The 15,372-nt window shown below is 44.5% G+C and overlaps 1 protein-coding gene across 2 annotated transcripts in view; it reads right to left on the bottom strand.

Moving 5' to 3' along the window:
* Positions 1-333: 333 nt before the first annotated feature.
* Positions 334-15,372, bottom strand: part of ATP7B (ATPase copper transporting beta) — a 55,173-nt gene continuing 40,134 nt past the window's right edge. For both annotated transcript variants that reach the window (XM_044444166.1, XM_044444167.1), the window contains 8 exons: positions 12,619-12,804; positions 9,719-9,917; positions 8,338-8,484; positions 7,913-8,055; positions 5,280-5,483; positions 5,042-5,159; positions 4,008-4,110; positions 334-3,419 (listed from right to left, as the gene is read on the bottom strand). In XM_044444166.1, the coding sequence (XP_044300101.1) occupies positions 3,152-3,419; positions 4,008-4,110; positions 5,042-5,159; positions 5,280-5,483; positions 7,913-8,055; positions 8,338-8,484; positions 9,719-9,917; positions 12,619-12,804 (1,368 nt within the window). In that variant the 3' untranslated portion in view covers positions 334-3,151. The remainder of the gene's footprint in view (positions 3,420-4,007; positions 4,111-5,041; positions 5,160-5,279; positions 5,484-7,912; positions 8,056-8,337; positions 8,485-9,718; positions 9,918-12,618; positions 12,805-15,372) is intronic.

The raw sequence follows: 15,372 nt of genomic DNA, 5'->3' as shown, positions 1-15,372 counted from the left end.
GGCCCTCTTGAAGACCCACCCTGTCCCGCATGCCTCTCACCAAAGGCTTTGCACAATACATAAAATAAATCCATTTCCCTTTGCCAGCATGGCATAGTGTTGGCATTCAGGAGACTCAAGTGCTAGTCTCCTGGAAGCTCTCAAACTCTCAGCCTAAACTACCTCACCGGGTGATTGGTGTGAGGATTAAATTGAGAGGAGACCCTTGGAACCCACCTTGTTCTTTGCTGTAAATGATGTAATAGGCTCTAGCTGTAATTTGGGAAATTACCATAGAACTGACATAGCATAAATAGCAATCTAGACAATAAACGACTCATTTCTAAGTGTAAATACATTTTCTCCTTTTATTTAATTTAACAAACACTAAGAACACTGCAATTCCTGACTCTGATAGGTGGAGAGAAGTGATAATAAAAAGAAATCTGGGGAATGAGACCAGAGTTTCAGCAGCAATTAAGTGAAGTTATTCCAATATTTTAAGATTTCAGGTCCTAGTCAGAGGATCAGTTCCGGCTATTCAAAAGCTCTCTGTGAATGTGACCCAGATGGCACGGCAAGTGTTTTCAAATGCACTTTGTTTCAAGTGGAGGAAATGGCAAGGTTCACAATCCACTTGATGGTGGAGAGAATGCCCCCTAAATTAAAGTGCCAGGCAGCCTCTGCTGTACAAATGGGCCAATCCCTGTATTCCAGCATTATGCCCCCAGTGGATGTTATATGGCTGAGGGGAAAGTAGTTACAGACAGGCTGCAGAGCATTCATCCATGAGTGATGCAGGTCTTGACCAAGTCATAAGGGCACATTTAGTAGTCTCTCCAGCATCACAGAGCAAAGGGTGAGCAGAAGGGCAACCTCCAGATGTGCGAAACTTCAACATCCCAGCAGTCCTGCTAAGTGGCCATGCTGGCAGGGCATTCTGGGAGTTGAAGACCGAAGCACATGGTACTCTTTTGCCCACCTCTTGAAGATACCAAACTACCATCAGGTCACCATCACCAGTATGTTGGCAGTGCTCATTTTTTTTGCATGGAACCCATGACAGATTTAATATATAGAAAAACTGATACTCTGGCTTATGAAACACAGCATCCAGCCTCAATGGCATTCTTTGTGTGCAAGTACTACCTTCCATTATACCTTCAGGACAGTAAGTTCTACTTCCCAATTCTACTTCTCTCAACAACTGTGCATCATATTTAATACAATGTGGATGTTAAGTTTGCAAAGAGCAAGTGTTGGCTTAGGTGGATTAAAAAAGTATTGTTGCTTTAAAAAAAGAGCATGATGCTGTGACCTTTCTTCAAGCAGCATTTCAAACAAACTGGTTTGTTCACACTGGCAGGGTCCAAAGGTTCTTCTTATGGGAGGGGTACATCTGACCATCATCTGCGGCTGGTGCTGTTCCAGGCCAGGGAAATGACCAAAATGCACCCCCACCCACTGCTCTTCATCAAGGCATGCACAGGAATGCTCCAGGAGCCTTCTCTTCCTACTCCGCCAGATGGGAAGAGAAGCTGGCCCCTTTCTCCTCTATTGCAATGAGGACCTTTTCCAGGCACTATGAAATTACAGGAACCCCATCATCAAAAATGCCAACAGTCACCCCTCGCACATCAATTTCCCCATGAAAAGTATGTATCGGTCACAGCAGCCCCCACCTCATGAGCATCCCCCTCTTTGTTACACAGAAGCAAGGCTTCTTCTGACACGGTTCCTGCTGCCTGCAATTTAAGACAAGCCATTGCCAGAAAATAAGAAATCAGTTTCCTGGCAGCTTGTTGCAGGTCAGCACATTCCAGAGGATGATTTCACAAAGCTAGACCCAGTCCTTACTTAAGGCAAGCAAACAGTTGTTACATTTTTTAAACCAAAGAGTACAATTTAGCAAGCACTGCATTCTGTCAAACATTAATGAGTTGTTTCAGGAAACCATGCTCAAGTACAGATTGCTTTTATCATCCACCATCTGTCCTTTCAGAGGTGATCTTTTGCATAAGACCAGAATATCAGAGTCATGGAAGCAAGAAGAGTCTTCTATTTAGTTCTGTTACCTAAGATAGACAGAAGCGGGCAGGGAGATCATTAGTACAGTTATTATACCAATTAAATGTGTATACTAATTAGATTTATTTCCTCTGTAAGCAAAGGTTGGGAGGCTGGATCTATTTATTGGCATCTTGGGTGCGCTTCACTTTTTATTTCTCTATGCATTGAAAAAATGCACAAGTTAATATTCAGGACATGCTCTCACCCTGAAAGCAGTAACGAGACATTTCTCTTGCTATGGAAGTGGGTACAAAAATTCCCCACTATAAAAGCCCTATTAAAAAGCCTAGCAGATTGTAGTGTCCAAGTGTCCTTTCAGTTTCCATACTGTGAAGGCTCAGCATCTGCCTAAAGCAGTGCATGAAACATTTCCATTTCGATAGGGCATTGGCTAAATATGGTACTTGGGATTTAGTACTACCAGCACACAAAACACAGAGAAGGAACTTCCGGTGCACTGCTAAAATTGATTCAAGACTGCAATCAATGAAGCATGATATGGGTGGCCAAAGGCTTTGCCCTTCCATCATTATTTGTCCTGGTGCAAGACAAACTGACAGAACTAAAAACAGAAAGTACAGTTCATATTTAAAAAGCAACAAGTGCTTCTAAAGCACCGCAGCCTCTTAATTAAGAACATGAGGGCCATCATCTTTGCAACCAACTGCATATAATGCTATATACTGCTATAGAGAAGTAGAACCATCCTGACTGGTCATCACTTTGCCTGTTATCCTTTCAGGAAATTAACACAGCCAGCTACGTTCTGTCCTCAGAAAGAACAACTGGACTACATTCAAAGTTTCATCTCCAAAATGATTCCATGTAAAACATTCTTTCAGAGATTTGGTCCAAGAAACCTTGAGGTTCAGGCCCTATTCCTTAATGCTTGTGTTCAGATTGGGCCATGCCTTAATCTAGAGCCCGAAGAGGCAGCTGAGTTCAAGGCGGTTGCCTCCATTCTCCCCCAAATACAGCACACACACACTAGAGGTGCTCAGGAAGCAGAACTCAAGAATCCTGACTGCCTCTTGATGAATTAGACAAAGGTAAGTTAGTCCTGCCCTGCAACATTGAAGATCAGCTGCAAAGTATGGCTTTCTTAAATATACTGGTCTTCATCTTGACTGCTGGTGAGCAGCGACCACTTATCTGCCTCGTTTCGTAGAGAATTCCCCATGTTTCTCGGCAGTTTGTCTGAAGTCAGGGAAGAGAGAGACACTTGACTGATAGCATCCCAAGCGCCAGATTTGGGAAGGTCTCGCCTCCTGTCATCCATTCCAATATGGACACTGACTTGGGACGGGGTGAGTGGTTTCATGCGTCTTTGAGCTTGAGCTTCATATCTTTCCATGTCGGGTTTTTTGTAGCTGTGGAAAGCAAGAGGAGCATGCACATGCACGCACACACATCCAGTTGTTAGAATCTCAGTGGGAGAAATAAGGTATTTGCAAATGGCACAACTGCTTGTCACGGGCAAGTGTTGGGGTTATGCCTTCTGAAATGGGAGAAGCAGAGGGGCTATACAATAATTGCTCCACTGAACAGACCAATCAACTAAAAGATTTGTGTGTTTAAGGGCACAGCTATTTTAAAGCCATTTTCAGTCTAGCACTATTGGAAGAGAAAATGAACACCATATTATAAAATATGCCCTTAAAAATTAATGTTCCCACACTTTAGCATCTTCAAAAATCAGTCCTACAGAGATTTTTTAGCACATGCATGGGTACCTCCAGTTGGAAAATCCCTAGCACTAACTGTCAGAAGATGTGGTGTAGCCCCTCTCTCTTTTCTTCCTTAACAGATTTCCTGTTTTTCCATTCTAATATAAAATTCCAGAGAAGCAGCATGAGCAAAGATTAAGCACCCTTTGGGAAACAACATGTCCAATTTTATTAGGCGCCCTGAGAAATGTGCAAGTTGGCTGCAACTCCCAACATCAGGGCATGACCTACCATTTCAGCTGCAAGGAGGAAAGCAACACAGACACGGAAGATGCTGCCATTGCAGCTGAGCCCATCCAAGGCTGAAGCACGATTCCAATGGGCATAAACACACCTGATGCAGGAAGACACACATGTCAATGCGACACGCTGGCTTGAAGAAGAGCCTTTGCCAGTAACTGCAATCTGAGCCAGCCCAGCAGTTCAATGGAAGGCCTCCTCAGCACCGCTTCACCTCCCTTGCCCTCTCCCAACTGGACATGAACTAGCAGATAGACGTAGTGCTTAATTTGTCAGGCTACCTCTCCTTTCCCATAAACCCCATGGCTTCCTTCTGCTTGCCCTGCTTTATATTCCAAGCAGCCCGGTCTATACAGCTAAAAGGCAGCTCTCACAGAGAGAGGTGAGATGTTGATGATGGTGGACTGAGCAGGGCCGTGGCTCAGGAGCAGAGCGCCTGCTTTGCAAGAGAAACCCCCAGCTCCAATCCTCAGCATCTCCAGGCAGGGCAGAAAAGCTTGTGCCTGCAACCCTGGGGAACTGCTGCCTGCCACTGGAAGCAATACCAGGCTAGGTGGACTAAGGGTCTTCTGTCCCTGCCTGAACAGAGAGAGATTTCACCCAACAGTTCTGCCTGCCTTCCCAAATCACATGGCAAACTCAGCAAGATGCTGAGATGCTTCTTTCACTTCCAGCTCTTCTTTCTTCCTCCCTCTCCCCTTCTTCACACAGCCCTGCTTCCCAGCAAGAACAGCCTGTGGACATAAGACTTATACTGGAGCTGGCAGGTATCACTAGAAGGCAGCATCTTCCTGTCATCATGTTTCTAAGCCAGAGGTGGGCAACCCGTGCCCCCCTGGATGCTTTAGCCTAGAGCTCCCATGGTTCTCCACCATTAGTTATGCTGGGCTGATGGGACCTGTGGGCCAAAACAAGTTGTCCATCCCCGTTCCCAGCTAGCAACCAAACTGTGTGTCCAGGAACCTCATCTCCAACTTGTCCTCCACTAAAACAGGTGCTTGAAAAGCAACATTTAAAAAACCTACCTGCTGCAATGGGTATACCAAGGAGGTTGTATATTAAGGCTAGGATTAGATTTATTCGAATTCTTTTCACTGTCCTCTTGGACAGATGGATACTTGCAACCACATCCAGTAAGTCATTCTGCAGCGAGAGAGAGAGGATGAATTTTCCACCTGCAAAAGGTCTGTGCGTTCTTAGACGTTTTTAAAGAATCCTGGAAACCTGTCCCCTCACCCAGCGGGCTGCGCATTAAGTGCTTACTCGAATTAGCACGACATCGGCTGCTTCGATGGCAACATCAGTGCCAGTGCCAATGGCAATGCCAACATCGGCCCTCGCCAGTGCTGGTGAGTCGTTCACCCCGTCCCCAACCATGGCGACTCTCTTTCCAGATGCCTGGAGCTCCTGGACCTTGGCCACTTTGTGAGATGGAAGCACCTCTGCAAAGACTTTCTTGATGCCAACCTAGATGCAACGAGATATCTGCTCTTATTCCAAACTGAATAGAAGGGCTGTCAGTTTTGAATTTAGAAATTATATTAGGTAAAGCAGTCTTGGAAACAATGGTAGGGAACAAACAGATTTATTGACCAATGATCTATCAAGTCTCATACCTTTATTTGGCCTCTAAGAAGCCCCTGCCCCAGAAGCAGGAATGCTCTCTTCTCTTGTTGCCCTCCATACCTGACATTGAGCAGAGGTTGCAGGTGGACACATTGACTGAACAAGTTGTTCAGTGCAAAGGTCCACAGCATGTACAGGCTGTGTGGACCACTGCCAGAGCTCTTTAATGCTACTCAGTGCGCAATACAACTTCCATGTCAAGTACAGCATGGTTGGGTAACCTTTCTAGTGTAGTATCTTGAGATAGTGTGGCTCAGTGGCTACAATATTGGACTGGGACTCAGGAGATCTGAATTCTAGTCCCTACTCAGCCATGAAGCTCCCTGGGTGACTCTAGGCCAAGTTTCTGCCTTTCAGCCTACCCTATCTCCACAGGGTTGTGTAAGACTGAAACAGGAGGAGAAAGACTATGTGAGGACTCACAACAGAAAAAATCAAATAGGAAGAGGAGGAGGAAAATGACAATGACTAGTTATGTTAGCAGGGCTGCAGGCATACATCACATTTTGGGAAGGGCTGTGGTTTCTCACTTTTCTTCCCTGCCTTCTCTGCTCCATTCTTTCCTCAACCCCACACATTTTCTTCACTGCTGGCTTAACTGCCCTCCTCTTTCCTGCTTGTAACTGTCATGTAAGAGTTAAAATATCCTGGGGATGGGAATGGAACCAGGCAGCCCTGATGAAAAAGGAAGTTCTGCATGCTTTGACATTCCAGGGGTTAAGAGAGCACCTCACACTGGACTACCAAGGTTTAGGGGAGTGGTTCACATCCTCATGTTGCCCAGAGCCAAAAGCCCAAGGATGCTGGAGATGGCAGGACTGAATGGTATACTGCAGGCAGCTGGGGTTGGCATGAGCGGATTGGGAGATTTATGATCACCCCACTAGTCCGCTGATGGGTTGCATTGGTGGGGCAGGGGGGAATAAAGAGCTGAGGGGTTCTTTGCTCTCCTGCTGATTCTGCCTGTTCATTGTCGAGAGGGGACTGGTGGCTTCCCTGCCAGCATTCACTGCAGACCTTAAGGTAGTATATACAAACAGAGCAGCATAAAGGGCTAGCTTTCTTATTTTCTTGTCCAACAAGGGTCTTGGGGGAAGTGGGGTCAGCTTTAAGTTGTGTTTTTAGTTGCTGCTCTGCACCCTGCGCCTCAACCTTTTCCCTTTTACCCATTTTAGTCCTACTTGCTGAGTCAGGGCTGGGGAAGGAGCACACTTAGTGGCCGGGGTCTTAGGGGCACTGATGTCTTTGCAGCCATTATTGTCAAGTCTTGATCTACAGGCACAAATCACAAAATATGATAGATTGAAATATGTCCTCCCATCCACTAATTGGAAAGACAGAGAATATCAGTTTCTAAAAGCTTTTGTGTGTAGGAGAGAGAGAGATAGGAAAAGGTGCAGGTAAGGAGAGTCACTGAAACGAAAATAGCTCTGCACTATGCTAGCCTTGTTTAAGCTTTGCTACAAAGATTTTGCCACTAAAGATGCAAAGTGGCTGTCTTAAAGCAGACCCACACACACAATAATACACAAATATAGCTTTTCTGTTGAATGGAAGCATCTATGCTTGATATGATATCTTAATTCTGCATATGGAAAAAATGCCTGTATCTGACGACTAACAGAAGATTTAACTATGTACTTACTCTTAATTTCTATCTTTCTGTCCTGTTGTTGTTCAGATTACAGTGGCAATTACATTAAGCCTATGTATTGACTGGTTAAAGCAGCCTTTCCTGACCTGGTATTGGACTCAGCTACCATCATTCCCAGCCAGCACCTTGGGGGTGGTTGGATTGGACTAGAACCAGGAAAACATGAATTCAAATCCTTACTCAGTGGGTGACCTGAGGCCTTTTACAGTCTCTCACCCTAGCCTACCTCACAGGATTTTTGTGAGGTAGGTTAGGGTGAAGGGATTAGAGTGGCTGGGGAACAAGAATGGGGCTGGCCTCTGCTGAAAAGAGACAGGATTAAAAAAGACGATCCATCAATGAGTGCATCAGGAATCCTCTTCATTTCATTCAATTGAAGGCACTATTACTTACCTCAATTAACTGGCAATTAAACCAGCATATTAACTAGCAAGACCCAGCTTCAGATATACTGGAAAACACTGCTATGTGGATTTTCTACGTAGACAGATACAAGTTCCCTTACACATATAGTGGGGACCCCAAAGTACCCCAAAGTAATATCCAAGCAAGGCATCACCTTGATTCAGGAGGACAGCAAGGCGGGCAAAATCATCTTTCACCCCAGGACATGTACCTGCGTAGCAATTGCTTTGGCTGTCTTCCGGTTGTCTCCTGTAATAAGCACCACATCCACACCCAAACTTTGCAATATGTTCATAGCCAGAACTGCCTCCGGTTTCACTGTGTCTGCTATTGCTATCATGCCTCGAAGAACCCCTGAAGAAGAAAACACCTGCTGTTATTCCCCAGCATTTACATATTGTTGGCATTTGTATGCCGCCCCAAAGCAAAGTTATCTGAGGGGCTTGGGCACACATTCAGCAGCCAAAACTAAGTGGCACCATTGTCCATACTGAAGTTGCTCCAGTTCCTTTAGATATTTAGCTCTGGAACCAAACAACACTCCACTGGTGCAGCTTTGGCTGCTGGAGCAGCCCAGCCAGACTCAGGCAGGTTGTAGGGAATGCAGTGAAGGCGCACTGAATTATATCTGGGTACCATCTATAGCCACGAGTATAGCTGTGTGTCCTTTCATTTCATGGCCGGTCATAGCCTCATGAACATCACTGGAAATATGCAAGCCATTCCGTCTCATCCATTCCCGATTCCCAATCAACACCAAATAAGTCTGAGAGACTGCTGCATCTGTCAGGCAAAGAAATAAAATTGGGTGTGATCTTAAAGTAGTTAAAAACTTCTACAATTGGCAGGAAAGGATGCCTTTGAGAATAACTATTCCATATCTGCTGTTTAACAAAGGCTAGACGCAGTCCCCCATTCCTTGCATCAATACAACAAACGTGCCAGAACTGTCTGGTGAAAATGACAGTGTCCTTGTACCGATAAGCCTATGAAACTTTCATGGACTGATGCTCAAAGAGATTGTGAAAATGCAATATTCAGAAGCTGGATTTGTAAGACATCCTCCCATAGAGTAATGGCATTTACATGCTTTGGGTTGTGGAGAGCACATGCTCAGATCATTTTCCGAGGCTCTTTGGTAGAGCACAAGAGCCACAGGAAGAGCTTGTTTTCATAGCAGGCTTCCACCTTGCTTACTAGGAGGTGCTACTCCTACAGTCCTACTACATCAAACAGTGGCAATGAATGCAGAGATGGTATGAAGATAAGGGCCTCCAGAGGGGAAGAAGGGCCATAGGCTGCCATCTGGCCTAGACTTGAAATGTCCAAACAGAGCTCCAATGCAAGTTCCCGCACATACCATCAGATTGTTTTAGACCAAAATGAACTCAAATGTTCTGTTTTGAGCATCTTGAAGCCTCCTGTTTTAAGACATCAACCAATTAGACAGTCTCCTGGTCTAAGCAGGACGGGATCAATGGATTTGCACTTTTCCTCCTGCCCACCTACCGTTCCTGCTTCTAGACCATTCAGGTGGAAGCCTTTCTGTGCTGTAACAGTGACAGAAGGAGGAAGAAACTTGCAAGTCCTGGAGAGAACTCTCTGGCTTGCTCAAGTGTTGAGTACACACAGGCAGGAAATAATTTAGTTTAGGAAGGTCAGCCATTTCTTTGGTCCATGGATTATTCCTATTAGGGCTACTAATATGGATTCTTACATACTGTCCTGTGCAACTCTATGTTTTATTTAGAATGCAGCAGCATTAATGTTTTGGGGTGGTCTCCTTATCGCCCTCACTAAAGATAACAAATTCATGATCAGTTCCTTCTTGTCACCTCTGCAATTTAACTTTTGCTAGAGGCTGTTTGCTTGCTAGGTGTGGAGATATGGAACTGTTCAGAAGAAACATACACTTTCTAGTCCCAAAATATGATGTGTGAAACATGTCCTTTGGTCAAGTTATGCATGTAATTTTTGGACCTAAGTTTATTGTCTCAGGAACCAAATGAGAACTTACCTGATCCGGAGATCAGAGCCTGTGAACTCCGATCTGCAGCACCTCCATCAGCATCACTCATCAAAGCAGGGCTGTGGCTGTTTAAGTGCTGCTCTGCCTCATTGAGTACAGTATCAAGGCTGCTGACATTACAGCTTATTCCACATCCAGGAACTGCCTGAAAATCTCTGCAGTATCCGAGGGTCCCTGTCCCAAGTTCCTGCAAAAACAGCAGTTCAAATAAGTACTTTGCTGCACAAGGGCATATCAACATGCCCTCAACATGACTTCAGAACACTTGCCTAAGGCATACACCTAAATAGGTCCCCCTATTTCGAGTGGGAGTCTGGGAAGGCTATTTAGTCATCTTAGAAGATTATCAGTACTATACGAGTAGCATATAAACACCTTAGATTTCCTCAAAAGCTACATGGCCTGGGTTTCCTCAGCAAAGTCCATGACAGCAAGCCAAATTCTTAGGAAGTGTGTAGAGTCAATATTTCTACACATTTCTATATTTCTAAAGAGGCTATATTTTGAATTGTAGTGTGAAACTACTTTTAAATTCACTCCATTATGCTGATTTGGCTTAAAATAAAAGTTGCATAGGGATGCACATAGCATGACTTATGCTCATTAGAAAAGCACCACTCATGCATTTTGTGCAGACCCCCTTCTCAGGATTTTCTCCCAGGGAAAACTGGTTCTTCAGATTTCAGGCAGAGTACTGGTTGGGTGACATAGTGCAATTGCAGAGGTTAAAAGACTTCTGTATCAGTGTTCAATTGACTGTATGTATGTGTCTGCATTAACACACACATTGAACTATGACCCTTGGAGGCCTTCAGGATTTGCTTGATTAAGAAAGCCCTGAATGCCAGAAACAGTTGTAGGCAGTGTGCACAAGCTTGGTAAACCTGAAAAACATCCTCCAAGAGACATATGCAAGCTCAAGTTCTCATTCCCTCCCTAGTTCTTCAACTACCCCCCAAGTATAGTTCTTATCTAATGTACACTGAAGCATCACTTCAACCAAGTACAGGTGAAGTCTGCGAGGGCTCCACCTGGGCAGTTACTGCACAGCACCCTCAGGGAATGCCACCCCTTGTTTCAAAGCCCTCTTGCAGGTGACGTGGGAGAGAAACTGCAGTTAATCCTTCTGGGGGCAGTCTGCAAGCCCTGGTTGAACTCGGCTTGGACTGAACCTTGCGACTAAGTACAGCAATGAAACCAGTGGCCTAGGGAGGTCGTGGGTTCTCCCACACTGGGGGCATTCAAGAGGCAGTTGGACAGCCATCTGTCAGTGATGCTTTAGCTTGTGGTCCTGCATTGAGCAGGGGGTTGGACTTGGTGGCCTTATAGACCCCTCTCAACTCTACTATTCTATGATAAATATAGGAAATGTGAGAGCAAACACTCTGTTGGACAATTGCACAGGGATGTACCAATGTACCAGTAATCATGATGGGTAGTTCATGTCAAACTTTTAGGATGCTTCTGCTGCCTATGTGTACATCAGTGAAGAACAGGGTAAGCAGTCAGCAACTGGATTCACAGAACACAATAACCCCCGCTCAAGGGTTGAGCATGGGTTGTCACTGATCCATGGGTTGGTCTTGTTGTTTAAACCCAGCTGAAATAACAAGCCATGGCTTATTAACAACAAAGAGCCCATGAAAAGTGGTGGATTGTGGTGGAAAAGTGGTGGCTTCAGACAATATAACGCACACTTCAACAACTCATTTTTCAACAACACACCACACTCAAGGATTGAGTATCAGTTATAATGATGTCTGAACCCAGTCAACATGTCTGCCAACATGTCTGTTCTACAGCTCTTCAGGAGATATCATTGCTACGCACATGGGCATAATAAGAGAATAATAAGCAGGGAAGCCACCTGACAAGGTGGGTTCGTTCCTAGCTAGAGGTAGGCTGCTACTGCCATAGGAAGAGAGCTCCCTCTGGTGGTAGAAATGATGCCAGCAAACAGTACTGGAGGAACAGATCCCAGAAGTCCTAGTTATCCCTCCATCTCTAGAAAAGGGTGCAGGGAAGCTGCCGTCTCATTTCCTTACCTCTCAGCTCTTTGGATAAGCTGTGGCAGGTGAATGAATGGGTTTTCCTGGTGCTGGCTTTCACCCACCCCCTCCCAGCAATTTGTTGGGAGGAAACTGAAGTACGGATGGCTGCTTTTGGTGCTTGTCCTCTGGGACCACTGGCTGGTATTCAGAATCAGAATGTGAAGAAAATCAAAGGGGTAGGCTGGGGAAGAGGATGGGCCAGGCCAAGACACTTAAACAAGGGAGGTGGTCATGCTTATCTCAAGGCCAGACTCCCTGGGAGGGCAGGCAGCTAGTTTCTGAGAATAACCAAGTTATACAGCCAGTGGGAGGGGACTCTGAGAATAAGTGTTTCTCAGACAAAGGCCAGGCAGTTCCAGCTCTTGTCCCCATGATGAGATGGCAGCCCAATTACAGGATCAGAGCATGCAGAGACTCACTTTCAAAAAGGCTCCCCTTGCAAAGGGATAGAACCCAGGCACGTTCATAAGGAGAGTATACTAGACTGGGCTCAACAAATCGCTCTGGGCATACTCAGAGTTTTGTTCTGGGTGATTTGTACTTTTGGGTCAATAAGGAATGCTTTGCAAGGAAAACAGTCTGTGAATCCTGAATGCTTGAACTCTTGTGATGCTGGCCCATGCTGAGCATCACAAGAGGTCTCACATCCCAGAAGTTCTGTGTGGCTAGTTCAGCCTTCCATGTGAGGGCCAGAGAATGATGGAACTTGCAGCCCAAGACATCTGAAGGGTAGCCAGATGAGGAAGGCTGGAAAGGGGAAGATTGTTAAGGAGCTAACAGTGCTGGAGTAGAACTTGCCCTCGGATCAGGGATGAAATGTTGCTTAAAAGGACATACCTCTTTGCAGTATCGAGCAATAGCCATTCCTAAGGGATGCTCACTGCTAGCTTCTGCAGTACCAACAGCAGCAAGCAGCTTCTTCAGAGAGAGGGTAGCTGCCGTGTCTCCTAGCAAGAGGACCCTCATGACTCGAGGAATGCCATAGGTGATGGTCCCAGTTTTATCAAACATCACAGTCTTCACCTGCAATACATTTTAGAAAGCATAGCATATGGCCTTTAGTTCTAACCTGAAATGATTGAAGATTTTAGCTCCTGCCTGCTGATAAGGTTTACAGAGTGCTGTATCTTGTACAAAAACAGCTGCCCCACACTTTCTGGTGCTGCTTTTTCTTCACACCTGGGGAAAGGGATAGCTTCCCATCTTCATAGATGGTAAAAACTTGAACATAAGACCCATCTCATAAGAAACAATTTTTAGAAGGAGATATTTTTAAAAAAGCATTAAACAGGCAAGTATACTATTGCTCAAATTAGAAAAAGTATCAGAACAGAAGCATCAGGTTCAAATTGATGTTTCCAGTACTTAACAAAGGGATGCCATTTAGAAAAGAATCCTATTTGCATAGTGTTGTCATTTCTTCTGTTAATTTATCCATTTGTGCTGCTCCCAGTACTTAAGTGATCCTACTCTCATAGTAGGAATTACTCATTTTTGCAATATCAAGCAAGTGCCATCCTAACAGTTAACAAAATTTGTCATATTCTTTGTTAGAAAAATTAGCATTATTATTTAAAGAGTTGTTAATGCATCAGACCTCAAGCAGATCCTTGTTACCAATGTTACAAGACTAGAGCCCAGTGAATTGAACCTTAGCGCAGCCCGTAGACATATGACACCCAACTCTTCTGGGGTTGGTGGGCACCTCTGCAACTCCAGGAACAGAGGCTCTCAGGAGATGGCTGCCACAGGGTCCTACCCACACACAGGGTCCTACCCACACTATGAAGTGGACACAGCTGGTGCCTTCCCAGAAAGCAAACTGGTGGGATGAAAAAATAAGTAACTTTGCCAAGGACTTAAGTACAGGCAGAAGCAGGATGTGCACTCCAAAATACAATTCTTCTCAGCACATATAAAGATGGTGCTGGAGAACATCAAGCCAGCATCCCAGTTTAAAAAAAAAAATCTTAAAATCAGAGGAGGGTCGTGGGATCTGGTAGCCACTATGCTGGATGTCCCAGTGATACAGATCAGTACCCAAGGATCCACAATACCAACATCCAACCATATATGCTTTATAGATCCTGCTTAATCAGCCCATACAGAGAATCTTTAATAAGATTTCTTTCAAAAGGTGTATTTAAAAAAATACCTGTTTGTACCAAGAAGAGATAATTTTTCAGTGTGCACACTCCAAGAGTGGGGCACAGTTTCAGCACCATCACGTGAGGATTTTTTTCTACTCATAAGCAAGCAGCACTTTCAAAGAGCACTTCAAATGCCAAAACACTGCATGTCTACCCATAGGTAAGCAGAACAAACCTCCAGCAACAGGACGGCTGGCTGACTCAGCAACTTCTTGTCCACTCCAAGGGCCCATTCCATCTCCCCAGCAGGAAAAAGCTCTCATCTCCAATCAGAGATAAAAACTTTTTTTTCCTGCTGGGCAAACGGCCAGATTCTGGGGAAGAAGCTGGTGGGGGATCACCAGCCTGTGGGGGAAATGTGGGTAGGGTATTATGGGCATTGCAAGCAGGACTAGGACCAGTAACAACTGAGATTGCGTGTGACTATGGGACACATACGTTGTGAGCCACCCCGAGGCTTCGGTGAATGGGGCGGCATAGAAGCTTCCTAAATAAATAAATATCCCATATTATCTGCTGTGCCATCTCCAGGATAGAGAATGAAAGACCCATCTCCCAGAGGCACCCGTAAGATTTTTTTCATAATCATATAATGCGACAGATAGAAGAGCAAGATTGTTTATTTCTGAATATTTTGCCAATAATAACTCCCAAAGAGTCTAATATCTAAACTGCTATATTCCTAATTTTTGTATAAGTGTCTTGAAATTAGGGGACTGTGACAGAATCTTCCCATGTACTCTGTTAGTGTTCCCTCACACGTAATCCTGAATCTGACATTAAGATCCTTTCATTTGTAACATTTATTCCTTTCCCTCTGTTCAGACCCTCTACTCATATTACCAAATCTATCATACCTAATTACTGAAGCCAAATGTGAAATGACTGGGCTTAAATGCTTCTTATGTTTAGATTTGTGTTGTAATTACTTTTTGGCCCAATGTTTTTCTGCCATGTCTTTCTTCAGCCAAGGAAGAATATTACTCTTATTAAGTAAGAAACTTACTTTGTTTCCAACTAAACAAAGCAGAGTCATTACTGAACTTATCATTAAAGAAGAGTTTCAACTAGGATGGTTGGGGGCTACTTTAAGATAGAAGACAAGGAAAAGTCAAACCTCCTTCCTTATCTGAAGCCTGCAGTATGCACAGTTTAAACTGAGAATGTTTTTATCCCTTTTGAAGTAATTTCCCCCAACTTTTTATATTTTCAAAGACCAGGAGATGGCGCTATTCCAGATATAAAGACTGCCCTTTGAGTATCTGGGAGAGAACTTCTATCAATTGCAGAGGGTTACTCACTAAACTTCCTGTGGCTTTCTGTGCAAGCTTATGCATGTCACATTGACTCAAGGCAAGCATGCCTTAAGATTTGTTTCAAAAGAACAGTGACACAAAGTTATGGCTACCCATTTCCAGGATGGGTTAGGTAACAACAGGTA

Source organism: Varanus komodoensis, unplaced genomic scaffold (genome assembly GCF_004798865.1).
Source record: "Varanus komodoensis strain SLA01 unplaced genomic scaffold, ASM479886v1 scaffold44_3, whole genome shotgun sequence".
NCBI classification, from domain to species: domain Eukaryota; kingdom Metazoa; phylum Chordata; class Lepidosauria; order Squamata; family Varanidae; genus Varanus; species Varanus komodoensis.
Note: the sequence above shows the minus strand (reverse complement) of the source record. Positions and strands in the feature narration are given on the sequence as shown.